Source organism: Alosa alosa, chromosome 2 (assembly GCF_017589495.1).
Source record: "Alosa alosa isolate M-15738 ecotype Scorff River chromosome 2, AALO_Geno_1.1, whole genome shotgun sequence".
Taxonomy (NCBI): Eukaryota; Metazoa; Chordata; class Actinopteri; order Clupeiformes; family Clupeidae; genus Alosa; species Alosa alosa.
Genome location: NC_063190.1, coordinates 31969559 through 31984177, shown reverse-complemented (window position 1 = coordinate 31984177; position 14619 = coordinate 31969559). Strand labels below are relative to the sequence as shown.

At 41.6% G+C, this 14619-nt stretch overlaps 1 protein-coding gene across 1 annotated transcript; it reads right to left on the bottom strand.

Annotated features, from left to right (window-relative positions):
- Nucleotides 1-1369: 1369 nt before the first annotated feature.
- Nucleotides 1370-2335, bottom strand: LOC125291356 (odorant receptor 131-2-like). The gene has a single exon (XM_048238077.1). It carries the CDS (start codon nt 2333-2335, stop codon nt 1370-1372), a length of 966 nt encoding a protein of 321 aa, XP_048094034.1.
- Between the last annotated feature and the right edge of the window lie 12284 nt (nt 2336-14619).

Sequence of the window (14619 nt, the reverse complement as noted above, 5' to 3'; positions counted from 1 at the left end):
CCTTGATTAGGGGGTGCATTCACCTGCAACCATTTTTTACCCCATTGTTTTTTCCTCCTCTTTGTTGGTTTATTGTATTATTACTTATTTTATTTTATTTTTTTTATTATTTTTATTATATTTTTGTCAAAAATATCCACTTAATTTGGTTTCTCAGTTAATGTTTGTTTGTGCGTTTCTGTATGTGTGTCTTACATATCTTGGGGGGTGGGTGGTATGGGATTGGGGATGGTTTGGACTTGGGAAAAGGAGTCAGTATTTGATTGTATTCTTATGCATGTTGTATTACCATTGTACAATGTTAAAAACTATTGTCTTTCATATATTAATAATAATAAAAAAAAACCTTGAACAAAAAAAAAGAAATATACACAAGTGCATGTGCAAAATGTAGCCTAGGCCTACTACAGCACATTTAAATGAAGTGCATAGCAAACAGAAATAGCCTAGTCCATATCTCCATTAACTATGTCCAGTACTCGTGTAACAGTGTAGGAGTGTAAACAATGTAGAGCTCGTAGATTAGCTTATAGCCTAAACGTGAAGTGCTTTGGTGATATTTTAATTCCATGTCAACTGAGCTGACACCGGGGCCGGCACGAGTGCACGGTCACTTGCCACGCACATCAACGGCAACATTTTTGGCATTCTGGCAAACACTGGATGAACAATGAATTTTACAGAGTGGCGCTGACTAAAAAGAACTGAAACGTAATTTATTGCATTTCACATCCAAACAACGCCATATTTAACACTGCACTTACTTGTGTCCTCTGAACTACACCTGCCAAATCAGTCAGACGTGGAGACATGTGAAGAACACAGACATACATATGGATATTCCTTGTTTTATGGATATATTTGGTTAATTGCAAAGACACAAGCAGCGCTGCTTTACAGTGTTTATGCTCATTCATCATTGACTACATACATCATTGGATACCCAAGCATGCACAAACACAACGAATTCAGTACAACCATTCCAGAAAGCTTACATATTCCCCATCAAGTCAATATTAGATCTGAAAGAGCTCTTGAAAATGTCAATCTGCTGAAAATGTTCTCTATTCTAACCAAATTCTAAAAATGATTGCTAAAATAAAATGTCATCATGAAATATGAAATCAAAAATATCATGAATTAATGTTAATGTGCAATATTACACATTCTGTGATATTTTCACATTATTTCACGACAAGAAGTGTGTTTGGTATAACGTCTCAATTTGATGACATGTTCATATTTCATTATGAAACATGTTCAAGTTATAAAAAAAAATACAGTATAACAAAAATGTTCATTTTAAAACATGATACTAATCCGCTTTTATTTTCTGGGGCTGTTTTCTGTACAATTCTGCCTGGTTTTCTCAGTGTGCTGTTACAGAGGGCTTGACCTTTTGGGTTCCACACCTGACATAATAGAAGAATAAGGGTCGAATAGCTTCGTCTCTCAGGCCGTAGATCAGGGGGCTCAGACACCGAGGCAGAATGAGAACAAAGAGAAAGTTCACGTAGCGCAGGTCCATGAACAGACGAGTGCTGCTGGTCATGGCAAGGGCTCTCTCTATGCTTATATAAACAAATGTGTTAACACAGAGAACTAACTGAACAAGGTGAAGCAGTATGGTCTTATGAGCCTTCTTGGCAGATTCTTTTTCAGCTGAGGCAGATCGAGCTGCAACCACAACATTGACATAAGTGAAAAACAAGATGCCTGTTACAACCACAAAGAAGAAGTAACTGAAGCCCTGATACACATCGACTTGCCATGCTGACAGAAAAAACCTCTGTCGAGTACAGAACATAGGATCTTTAAAAGATGCTGGATTGACTACCAGTGCATAAATTATATCTATCAAAAGGTTTGTCGAACTGAAGAACCAGATGAACACAATAGAAATGCCTGCAGTTTTTCGGGTCACCATCTCACTATGCCGTAGTGGAAAACAAATAGCCACGTAGCGTTCAAGTGACATCACAGCCAGGTTCAATGCAGCGTTGCGGAAAGTTGTCTCCGTCACCACTAACAGAAGTGCACATATGGCTTTTGGAACCAGTTGTAAATTCATAGACAAAACATAGAGCAACATGGAGATCATTAACTGAACACTATCATTACAGAGCATGTGGGCAAAGAGGATATAGCGAGGCAGCTCTCTAAACACAGGCTTACTCAAGAGAGTGTGAAACATGATGCTGTTGATGCAGGTGAAGAGCATGGACATAAGAATGGCCACAACAAGTTTAGACAGCGGACCTTCATTCATTTCCACCTTAAACATCTGCTGATGTACTAGAGAAGAGCCTTCACTGGACTGGTTAGGCATGGCCATCATGTGCTACACATATATATCATTGAGAATTTAAAGGTAAACATATATCACAGACATACATACAGTATGTGCGGTACAGGTTGTTGCATGTACCCAAGAAAACAAACAAATCAGACTTTACACAGAGACATAAACCAAAAACACATTCAGAAACATCATTCAGAAAAGTGAAGTCATTTGGAAGACATATGCTTCTGATGAGCTGTGCTGTTCCTAATCCACGTCATCCTTTCAGTGAAGTGAACCTCCAGACTTCGGATTGATTTGTCCCAGTTATTGTTATAAGCAACTGTGATGTAAATGCTGGTGTCATAATCCCAGCCTGTAAGGTCACATGTTCTCTACCCCACCCCTATCAGAAGTTACTAGTATTGGACTATTAGTGGATGGTCTTAATAATAAACATCATTCATCCATCATACAGTATGCCATGATTTGACATTAAGCTTTAGCTACGTTCCTTCTACTCCCTACTATCTACATTATCTGCAATAACTGTGTTGTTTAAGACTGTGTGTGTTTTCATGTTGTTTTAAAGCATACAGTGATGCACATAGGTGGTACAGGGAGACTGTGAGAGACAGATGCTTCACATGTTAAGCTTCTGCTCTTGGTCATTAAAACTTTTCAAACTCTATGCTTACTGGCATGCTAAATAAAGATACAGTAGTGTCTGATCTTTCTCTGCATAACTAAATTACTCAACCATTGCTAAACTGCAGCAAACTTGTTTGATGGATTTTTTAGGAGGATCAGATATCACTGTGACACTGCTACATCTATTGTATTATGGACCCTTTCAAGAGAGTTCCATTATCAGCATCATAGTTGGCCCCACAAGACTTCCATTTTTAAAATTCCATATGTTATCTTAATGCAGAGGAAGTAGATTGGGGCCCAAATAGAACGTTCAAGCATTGTTTGTGTTTACCTTGTTGAAAGGGTCTATAGGGTGAAGCAGTTTTAGTCTGTCAGGACGCATACTCTCAAGCTCTCCAAATACTCTCTAATCAGGAGCAGCTTGGCTCTAATTACAGGGTTGTAAATACTAGGGCCTACGTGGTTGTGAGGAAACACCTGTCTGTGTGTGTGTGTGTGTGTGTGTGATGGCCTGCTAGACATACTGTTTGTTTCTGTTTTGTCTCCCCTATTCAAGTGTGCTTGTGGGCATGGCCGGCTCCTTAGGGTAACGCAGCACACCAGCAGGTGTGTGCAGGCTTTTAAGGCGTCTGCTCCGTGTCTCCAGCAGACCTTTTTGCTTTGTGAACATGCAATGTTACAAACTAACCCCGTACATTTCTAGGGGAGATTATTTGAGTGCTGTGTCTCCTCATTAGAAAGTCTCTGGTTCTACTAGCAAAACAATATAATGGTTCAAACACAAGGGAATCAATCAATCACCAATCTTTGCTGCAAAGGAACAAGTGCTAAACGCACGGAAAATCAAGAAGAGCAAAGTTCATGTAGTTGTAAGAGATAATGCCAGCTATGTTGTAAAGGCAATGGATCACAGTGCAGTCACTTCAAGCATGGATCACAGTGCAGTCACTTCAAGCATTCGCCTCCTGCACGCTTTCCAGTTAAACTCAATATGCCACCCAAGCGCCTGCAGCAAGATGTTACAATGAGGTGGAACAGCACTTTCTACATGACAGAAAAGGACCCTCTGTATGACAAGTATGACCTGCCAGCAACATTAACAGCAAACCAGTGGGGAATACTTGAGAAGTCCCTCATAGCACTGGCTCTGTTTTAAGAATTGATGAGCTCCTCAGCTGCGTACACTGTAAAAAATGAATCCTGGTGCCACGGAAATTACACCAAAAAAATTAAGTATGACTTAATTTCTTGAAGCAGTCGCCTTAAAAAAATAACTATTATGTGTTTCCCCAAATAAATCAACTACATTTGCGAGAAAAAAAATCAGAGAAAATGCTCCCTAAAAGAATTGTGGGAAGTTGCACAATTTCTCGCTGATAAATGTGCAGCCTTTTCCTCAAATATTTTAAACATCTGAAAAACGTCCTTCAGTTGAGATTTTGAAAAGAATGCCTCGAAGACGGACGCCATTGAAGTTCAGCATGGAATAGTAAAAGGTAAAGTAATTTGTTCCTGCTACTTGTGAAAGCTAGGATGAAAACTACTACAAATATACAATTAAGTAATGTCACATCACAGGTATATATTTTCATACCAACGTGTTTGACCTACTAGGAAATATTGGTGAAGTTAGCTTAACAGTAGCAAGGTTGCTAGCTGTACCTAGATGGTTGGTAAACTAACCAGCAAGCTAACCTTAACTTCGGTAGGTTATATTATAACCTTATTAATTTGAAATGGCCAAGTTTATAATCATTTGTAATACTTGGGACACTCTAAACTGACATTAATATAATATTGAGTCTAATGACGCCTTAATCTTTCTGTAACGAATTTGAAAAGACGGTTGGAATTTTAATAGCCACTGAGGGAATAGCTAACATGCTAACGTAGCTGGTTAACATTAGTTAGCCAGGACTCCACTGTTCTAAGCGATCTAGTGGTGCCAAAGGCTTGTCTGGCACTAAGGGATCTGTTGACTGACTAATTAAAGCAGTCTGTCAACTAATTGACGTTTGATTGAACTGAACACTATTTGCTTTTAATTCGGGTTATATATTTTGCTTGTAGCTAACGTTAGCTGAGACCACCAGGGCATTCTATTAGGCATTTGTAGCATGCAGTACACATGGTGTAAGGTAACTGTTAGTGTTGTCGGTTAAGGTTAGGTGCATTGTCCATTCTCAGCAATAGTATGCCACTGATATTATTTTATTTGGGTGATTTAGCGATTATGTTAACATATTTGAACACATACACACTTCTGTCTGTCTGCGGTTAAAACATTTGGTAGCCTACATGGTAAATGATTTCAGAATGAATTTTGGAAGTCCTTTGCTAGTTAGTTGATACTGCTGATAGTCAATTGTGGTTCTTGTGTTTATATAATTATGGATTTTGTTTGTTTTAACAGGGTTGGCAAAATGCTCATCAAGGTCCAGTACCATGGACTAAAAAAGTACCTCAAACTGCAGCCTGGTTTTTCTTATGAAAGTTTCATTGAAGAAGGTGAGGTTTTATGTGAGATTAGCTAGTGTTCATGCAGTATTTGAATGAAATAAATTTGAAATCAATGTTTGCATGCATCTGATATCAGATCACTTGGCCAGTGGGTAAGGTAAAAAAAAGATTTTGTTACCCTTTAGTTGAATTAAATTAACTAAAATTGGAAACTGAATTTCTTAAACTCTTAAAGCAACCCTTTAAAGGGACACCAGGCAATGTTTTCGTGTTAATTACTCATCTTCGTAAGTTGGTATATGGTTAAATGACTCATTACAGGGCGAATGAAGACTCTCTCGCCCGCCCCTACTGCCTGTAGGAAGAATATCCCGCTTACCAAGTTCAGTGTATCGCACCCGGCGACCCGAAGCAGTTTCAGTTTCCATCCTGCATCCACAGCACAGAGGGAGGCTAACGAAACGCTAGCGATTGTTGCAAACGTGTGTATAATGGCAGAGCCGGCGAAGAAGCAGCGAAAACCCTTGACGGAAGATGCAAAGAAAAGGAAAAGAGCTTCAGACCGAGCGAGGGGGAGTTTCGTTGAGAAAAAGCATCAGGCTTGCCTGGTGTCCCTTTAAGATTCCAATTTTGTGTTTTTGCAGAATTTGTGCCAGCAGGTTCTTCTACTCTAAATTCTTCACTTTTCTGAAGTGATATGGAGAGGTCCTCTTCAAACAAGGGACATCAATCTACTGGTGCAGGAGAGAACACCTCTGCCATAGGGGATGCAGCAGAAAAAGCCAAATGGGTGAGCATTTAAAAGTAAAGTCTCACTAGGAGAAATCCTTGTCTGTCCTCCAATTGCGGGAAGCCTGGCCGTGTTCGGTAGTGTCAAATCAGGGACACGTTCAATCTTGCAGCACTACACAGATCTGGCTGAACGTAAGGCATGTTTTTTAGATTCAGCCAGATCTGCTTGCAGATCCAGTGCTGCCAGATCGAACGCGCCCTCTCATTTGACGTTAACGGAACATGAATCTAGGCAATTTTCTTCCTTCAGATACAGGTCTTGATATAATCTCCCTGTACACTTTCAAAAGTTTATAATACTTTAGAAAAACAAATGTACCTCCGCGCTACTGCAGGTCTACGCGCTACTGCGGGTCCTAGGTTGTATGTACTCTTGAGTTACACTTTAATACCTCTCCTGTGTTTTTAGAGGGTGCAGGTAAGTTTTCTCTTTACAAGTGTATCACCGTTATTGTTTCTCTTTTACCCATAGATGGTCCAGGAGGTTCTGGAGAAGAGTTCAGGGGGAGAGGAAACAATGGAGGAGTATAAGAGATTGAGCACCTTGACACACTGCACAAGACGGCATCATATCCTGGAAAGACACCCTCCCAAACACTTTCCTTGATATACAGTCCAATTTACTCAAAAAAAAAAACAGTCTTGTTCAGAACAGCTTACACAGTGGCAAAAGAAAAGCTATCGTACAAAAAGCTCAACCCACTCATGACAATACAGGAGCTTAAAGGGGTGGTTCAGGATTTTGGACATAGGACCTCATTTCCAAGTTAGCGTGATATTTATCAGTAGAGTTTTCAACACATTTCATCCAGTCCTTCTAGTTGCGGAGTTCGCAGGTGCTAGGCTAGCGCAAGTCAACAGTATGTGTTAGCCAGTATGTGTTAGCCTGGTGGTATGGTTTTTTTTGTTTCCGTGCATGGATACGGAACATCGAAAATCGGCACCTGAAAGCAACAGGCAGGTGCAAAGTAAAGTGATTATAAAGGCTGATGCAGACTGGTGATTGGTCGGAAGTAATGAATGAATGAGTGACGTAGCATTGAGTCTTCCTGACAGAATTTAACGCTAACGCTTCCATTCTAATTATGTTTCCCATTGTAATTGTGCAATTTGTAATGTTTTGCATGGACGTGTGCTGGTGTGCGTTCATGAATGATAGAAGGATGGTGCGTGCACCTGCCAATATGACTGTTGACAATGCGCTCTTAAAATAACATATAAACAACTCGCCATAGACTTCTGACCAGGTGTACAATAGCGATTTTTAGACAATGCACCAGGCCCCTCCCTAGGTTGTTAATTGCCACACCCCTGGGCGCATTGTTTAAAAAATAAACGTGCAAAATACCGAATTAAACTTTGCGCGGGTGGAAAACGAGTTTTACGCCATGCGCCAGTGTGCAAAATACAGCCCATGGTGTTCCAGACTAGATCTCCCTAAAAGAAGATCTAGGGGGGTGGGGCCTGGCTACTGATGGTGAAATGGTGAAGCGATGTGCTGTAAAGTAAAAATGCACTTCAAACGTGAATTTTGGTTGTCGCACTACTGTTCACTTTTGTGCCATCATTGAATGATGTGTCAGAGTCCATTGTACTGATAAAATATGTCTAGCACTCAGGAATGTGGATATTTTTTTGTTTATACAAAAAGTTCATATGGACAATATCAAAAAATGTTGTCCCTCTCTGTCATACATTCCCCATCCCTGCCATTGACTCTGGGGGATGGGGAGGGATTGACAACATGTGACCATAAAGGGTGGAATTGTGACACCAGCAATTACATCACAGATGCTTATAACAAGGACTGGGACACAGCAACCCAAATTCTGGAGGTTCACTTCACTGAAATTGAAACTGGTGTTCTCTTCTTGTCCTGGACTGGGGACAGCTCAGCTCATCAGAGGCATATGTCTTCCAAATAACATCACTTTTCAGAACTATTGAATTCTCCTCCTCAACACATACCCCACAGCAAACTAGCTCATTTGCTTGTCAAATGTGCTACTGCTGTTGACTGTTATCTTTGGGGGATAACATAATATAATAATATATATATATATATAATAATATAAATGCATGTATAATAATTCTACAGAGGGACCATCGAGAGCATCGTGTCCAGCAGCATCACAGTGTGGGGCGGAAGCTGGACAGATCAGAACAGGAAGACCCTCCAGCGCATTGTTAACACAGCTAAGAGGATCATTGGAGCACCACTCCCCTCCCTGCAGGACATTTACACCACCCGCAAAGCACTAATGATTGTCAAGGACACAACCCACCCTGCACACTAACTGTTCAGCCTCCTGCCCTCTGGAAAGAGGTACAGGAGCCTCCGCTCCCGCACCACCAGACTTGCAAGTAGCTTCATCCACCAAGCAATCAGGATGCTGAACAATCTACCCACTCTCCCATCACTGACAACACAAGTCTCATGTCTAGCTTCTTCCCTTCAGCAGATTCCCGAAGATTCCCATCAGATTCCCGAACATTAAAACAATGATCTGAACCATTTTTATTTTTGGTTGTTTTGTTGAGCTACTTCTTTCAGTAGCAACATTTACCACCAGCCTTGTGTGTTAAATTAAGTATATCTGTATCTGTATGTGTTTCACACCATTTAGAAAAACACATATTGAATCTGTATATTGATCAAGTGACTAAACATACGGACTCAAAGCAGTCGGACTTTGATCTGAGTGTTTTTTTCTTGTTTAAGTGTGTTTGATATATTTACAGAATGAATTTCCTTTAACCAACTTTATTGTATGCCAGACGGCTGAAGCAACAACCTATCAACTGCATTATTACCAAAATGTTGCTATACGTTCAACTACTTGGTAAATTCTAAATGCTATATGTTTAGCACATGGCTATGACTAATCAGTCCAGTGAAGGCTCTGCCCTGGTGCATCAGCAGATGTTTAAGGTGGAACTGAATGAGAGGCTGCTGTCTAAACTTGTTGTGGCCATTCTCATATCTCAGCTTTTCACCTGCATCAACAGAATCATGTTTCAAACTCACTTGAGTAACCGCTCCTACACACTGTTGCATTCCGTCACCGCATGCCAGTGGGTGTTCCCAACGGTAGCTATGCAAATGACTTGAAGTATAACCGTAATTTGATTGGTTGGTGCCATCTGTCGATTGGCTTGATTGGCCGGTGCCGTGTGGCGGTACAGCAACAGCTGAACTTCTCAACGCGAGCGATGGGAGAAACGTGACGCAACGGACCCACAATTCAGTTCGGCAACGGATGACGTGAGCCCATGTAAAGTGAATGGGATGCGTCTCCAGCACTGCAACGCACGCAACTGTGTGTAGGAGCCGTAAACCTGCATAGATACACCTCTGCCCTATCCGGTTCCAAGGATTTGTCATAAATTTCACCAAGCAGTGCACAGATTCTGAATCAATGGGTCTAAATCCACTGGTTACCCTGGCCTGAAAACGCATGATCTCTCTGTCAAACAGCTATAATAAGTTCCTTGGATTTATGAAAAGAAGCAATATTTCTAATGCCATGGCTCAAATGCCTACATCTAAATAATCAACACATTCTAAAACATCCCCAAAGAACCACCCGCGATTTCCAATACTCAATCATAGTAGTTGTCCCGTCCCTCCCCTCCCACACACGCACACAATTCATGAAACACGGTTAAAACAATCGACACTTCCCTTGTCCGGCAGCCTTCGAGACCCTCCCGTATGGCACGTTCAGTCCGTGGGCACCGGCGTCCCAGATACCCACAAAAAAAGTTACTAAAAAATATAGCGTCCCACGTTGAATCTTGTCTTCTGATTCAGTTCAATGGCATCACTTCAAATGTCCTGTCCATAGGAGCACACTAAGGGCCACATATAGTGGTGTCCCAATTCATAGGGAAAGATCTTCACCTCCACTTCCCTTGTCGAGGGGGCTTTAATGTTGAGGGCAATCAAAACCAAGTGGAAGTTTTAAGGGGGGAGAAATGGGACGGGCCCTAACTATGTCCACGCCAACTTCCATCTCTGCCCGTCTTCCGTCATCTGCCCTCTCCCCCTCCAAGCACCATGCTCCTCTCCAGGTGTCTCTCGTCACTAAATCACCACACGTTCCTAACCACGTGAGCAGGCAATCAATTACGTCGCTACGGTCATCACACACACGACAGCAAGTATAAAAGGGGCCAGAAACCATGAAGGTGTGTAGCACACTCTGTAGTTCCTATTGGGAAAATTCCTATTGGGAAACCAGGAAAGGACAAAACTGAAGTTAAAAGCTATAGACCAATTGCGTTAACATCTAATTTATGTAAACTGATGGAAAGAATGGTTGTTAGGAGGTTAATGTATGAGGTTGAAAAGAAAGATCTACTCTCCAAACACCAGAGCGGGTTCCGTAGTGGACGAACAACAATGGACCCTGTTGTTTGCATGGAGAACTTGATAAGGAGAGCAGAAAATAACAAAGAAGCAGTTCTGGCCACATTATTTGACAGAGAGAAAGCACATGAGATGCTATGGAGGGAAGGGCTACTGGTCAAGCTGAAGAATCTATTCAGAATGGTGAATCAGCATGCAGACAGGACCTCCTGAATGAAATTAATCAAATGGTGTTTATAATTAATCAACAGGGAAGAACAGTGCAGTTTGTATGGGTCCCCGCACACAAAGGAGTAGAAGGGAATGAACAAGCTGATAAACTTGCAAAAGAAGCAACAAAAGAAGAGGAAATTCAAATAAACATTCCACTCAGTAAGTCAGAGATGAAGGTAATAATCAAACAAAAAGTGAATGCAATGTGGCAATCTGAGTGGGATAAGGAGAGAAGGGGTAGACATTTATACAAATTGAAACAAGAAATATCAAGGAAAAGGAATAGTTACACAAATAGACAGGAGGAGGTTTGGTTTAACAGATTACGAATAGGTCACACAGGTTTAAACAGCAATTTATTTATCATTAAGAAACATCCAACTGGGAATTGTGAGGTTTGTGAAGAGAGAGAAGATGTGGAGCATGTCCTTTTAAGGTGTAGAAGATTTTCTAGGGAAAGAGAAAAAATGAAAAGGGCGGTTACTACAGCTAAGAAAGTATTCTCCTTGGAAGCATTGTTGGCAGAGCCCAGGTTAGGAAGCAGAAATAGCTCCATAATGTCATTTATCAAAGACACGCAGTTAACAAGTAGGATTTAGAACTTTTTGTTTTGTTTGTTTTATTATTTTTGTTTTCCTATATTTTATTTTTATTTCATTTTATTTTGTTTATTTTATGATTTATTGTGTTTCTTTAAAAAAAACAAAATGAACTGCACCTCAGTCCAGCAGATGGCGGTAATACACCTGATTGTAAACTGCCATAAAACTCAACAGAAGAAGAAGAATGTGTGTAGCGAGTGGCTATTCACAGAAATTGAGTGTTAAATTCAGAAGTACACAGAGAAATGGATCCCCAAAAAAGCAGAAGAAATTCTTAACTTCAAGCTGAAGAACGTATACACCCCTGGTTTCACCAAGGAACAACGGTATGTCCTGAAGCGGAGAGCGGACACCTATGAAGTACAAGGCAAGTCAAACAGCACTTTATTTCATTATGTCAATGTTTGAAATGCTATTTCCAATGATAATGCAGTGCACATCTTAGATGGGGAACTGTTATACTTCTGTAGGAGGAAACCGGATGAGCAGCAGCACCATTATGCAAAAGTTCTTTGCAGCCCAGAAGAGGCAAACAGCCCATCCATTTCCATGCCAGTGGTCATGGGGCTCACTGTGGTGTGGACTGCACTCTCCATGCAATCCTGCAAAGATTTTGGTGGCCTGACATGAAGGAGAACATTTCCAAATGGGTAAGTGTTATAGACCTCTGAAGTTCGCCTACAAAAAAGGTGCCATCTTTGACATCTGGCGATTTGAGGAGAATAGCATGGGGATTTTTAATTATCACACCTGTTAAACTCTCGCTGGGATGAAAAAGTCTGAAATGCAGACATTTTCTTAAAAACACTTTTGTCCACTGCCTTTGAGTGAGATCTCCGGTACGTGAAGGCGGCACACTTAGATTTGATATAATGTTTGGGCGGTCTCTCTCCCCCCAGTCTGAAGGGGGAGCTGTCTATGTTCAGTCCATCTGGTCTAGACAACAGCTGATTGGCGGGACTATTTAAAAACATCTCCTGCCAGTTGTTCGCTCTCTGCCATGCACTCTGCCATGCACAGCTCTGCTTGGCTCTGCTCTGCGCGGTGCGTCTGCTCTCCTCCACTGGGCTTTGCTCTGGCCTCCCATGCTGGCGGCAGCACCATCCTTTTTGCCTTTTTGCATTACACATAGTCTACACTTTACTGATCTGCACTACACTTTTGATTAGCTTTCTCTTGCTTTTCATTGACTGACTTGATACACTTATTTAATCAAATTATGTTTTCATCGTATAACTTAATGTTTTAATAAATTATTTTTGATTTAACTAACAAACGGTGTGGTCTCCCCTATGTCATTGCTACTGAGAGCCAGGTAGTCGTGACACTTGCCATAGGTAGTTAGCTTCAATTAACAAATAGATCTCCTTATATGGGCACAGATGGCCGATTTGGTTCTTTTTTGTAGGCAAACTTCAGAGGTCTATTGGACCAGATGTCTGTGAATGTTATGTCCATGTGACGCTGACTTCATGTTAGACTGCCCAGTGTGAGGAGTGTCAAATGAATAGGGCCTACACCATAAAGGACAAAACGCAGTATAATCCGATAGAGGTGAATGCTCACATCCTTAAGCAATTTTCAATAAAACAAAATGTTATTGTTGATCCGTGCTTTACAATTCAGGTGTCCGAACCATTTGAACTGGTGGAAATGGACCATGGAAAGCTGGCAGCCACAAACCAGGGCCACACCCACATGAGTGTCATGATAGACCACATGACCAAATGGGTTGAGGTACCCTATTCAGGGCCCCATGTTTCATGATAGACCACATGACTAAATGGGTTGAGGTACCCTATTCAGGGCCCCATGTGTCATGATAGACCACATGACTAAATGGGTTGAGGTACCCTATTCAGGGCCCCATGTGTCATGATAGACCACATGACCAAATGGGTTGAGGTACCCTATTCAGGGCCCCATGTGTCATGATAGACCACATGACTAAATGGGTCGAGGTACCCTATTCAGGGCCCCATGTGTCATGATAGACCACATGACCAAATGGGTTGAGGTACCCTATTCAGGGCCCCATGTGTCATGATAGACCACATGACTAAATGGGTCGAGGTACCCTATTCAGGGCCCCATGTGTCATGATAGACCACATGACCAAATGGGTTGAGGTACCCTATTCAGGGCCCCATGTGTCATGATAGACTACATGACCAAATGGGTTGAGGTACCCTATTCAGGCAAGAAAGGCAGAGTTGGTGGCGGAGTGCATCATGGATTTTTTTTTTACCGCCATGGTGCACCCAAACGCATCCTCACAGACAGGGGGGGAAAGAGTTTGTCAATAAAGTAAGTTGTGAACATTGTGTATGACTGTATTTTGGCCAACATTTTCCAGAAGAGACACTACTTTTTGTCTCATTCAATGAATGTTCCTAGATCAACTTTAGCTTGTGTGAGCAGCTTGAGATAAATAGGGGTCTGTGTTCACCATACCACCCACAAACAAATGGCTTGGTGGAGACGGTGAATGGAACCATTCAAGGGTGAATATGGACTTATTTCATGTTATATCATGTCATAATGTGTTTTATAACAATTGTTTTCAATTTCAGAGCCTTGAGGAAAATGGTGAAGGATCATCCACATAATTGGGACCTTTACTATACATCAAGCCCACAGTTTTTGGGCTTTGCACCAAAAAAAGCAGTGCACAACAAAATACGCCCCATTTTATTCACTATACGGGAGGGAGGCTCGTTATCCTCCTCATACCAGACAAGTGGCATGTAGGAGCGTTTTTTTTTCTCTTGCACTTGGAATAGATTTGGCGACCAGTAACCAGTTTGTTTCTCACAAAGTTATTGTCATACTTTTGCAGATAAGTGGAGGCCCTAGTGGCTACGGAGAAACCATGTCCTCACATTGCAGCTGTGCAAAGGGAGGTCTATCCTGAGATGAGGGCAAATAGAAAGGCTTCCTGACCGCGTGAGGAAGAGGAAATTGTCTGTGGGAATGGATGACCAATTTCAGGTTGGGGACAAAGTCCTCCGGAAGAACATCCGCGAGGAGCAGCGGAAGGGAGGGAAGATGGAGTGAGCTCCTGGGGCCACAGTCACAGGTATTGAGGGCAAAAGTGTGGACCTGCTGGCCTCCAATGGGAGAGAAATCAAAAAAATAAATCTGGACCAACTCAAAAAGTTTATTGAGCCCCAGCCACAGATCCCCCGTAAGTTAGTCTCCAGTCCACAGCCTGAGCCAATCCCTCCATCCACCAGTCCTCAGTC

What these genes read in the sequence shown, in the direction of transcription:
- LOC125291356 (XM_048238077.1), bottom strand. Translation starts at nt 2,335, where the DNA reads ATGGCCATGCCTAACCAGTCCAGTGAAGGCTCTTCTCTAGTACATCAG.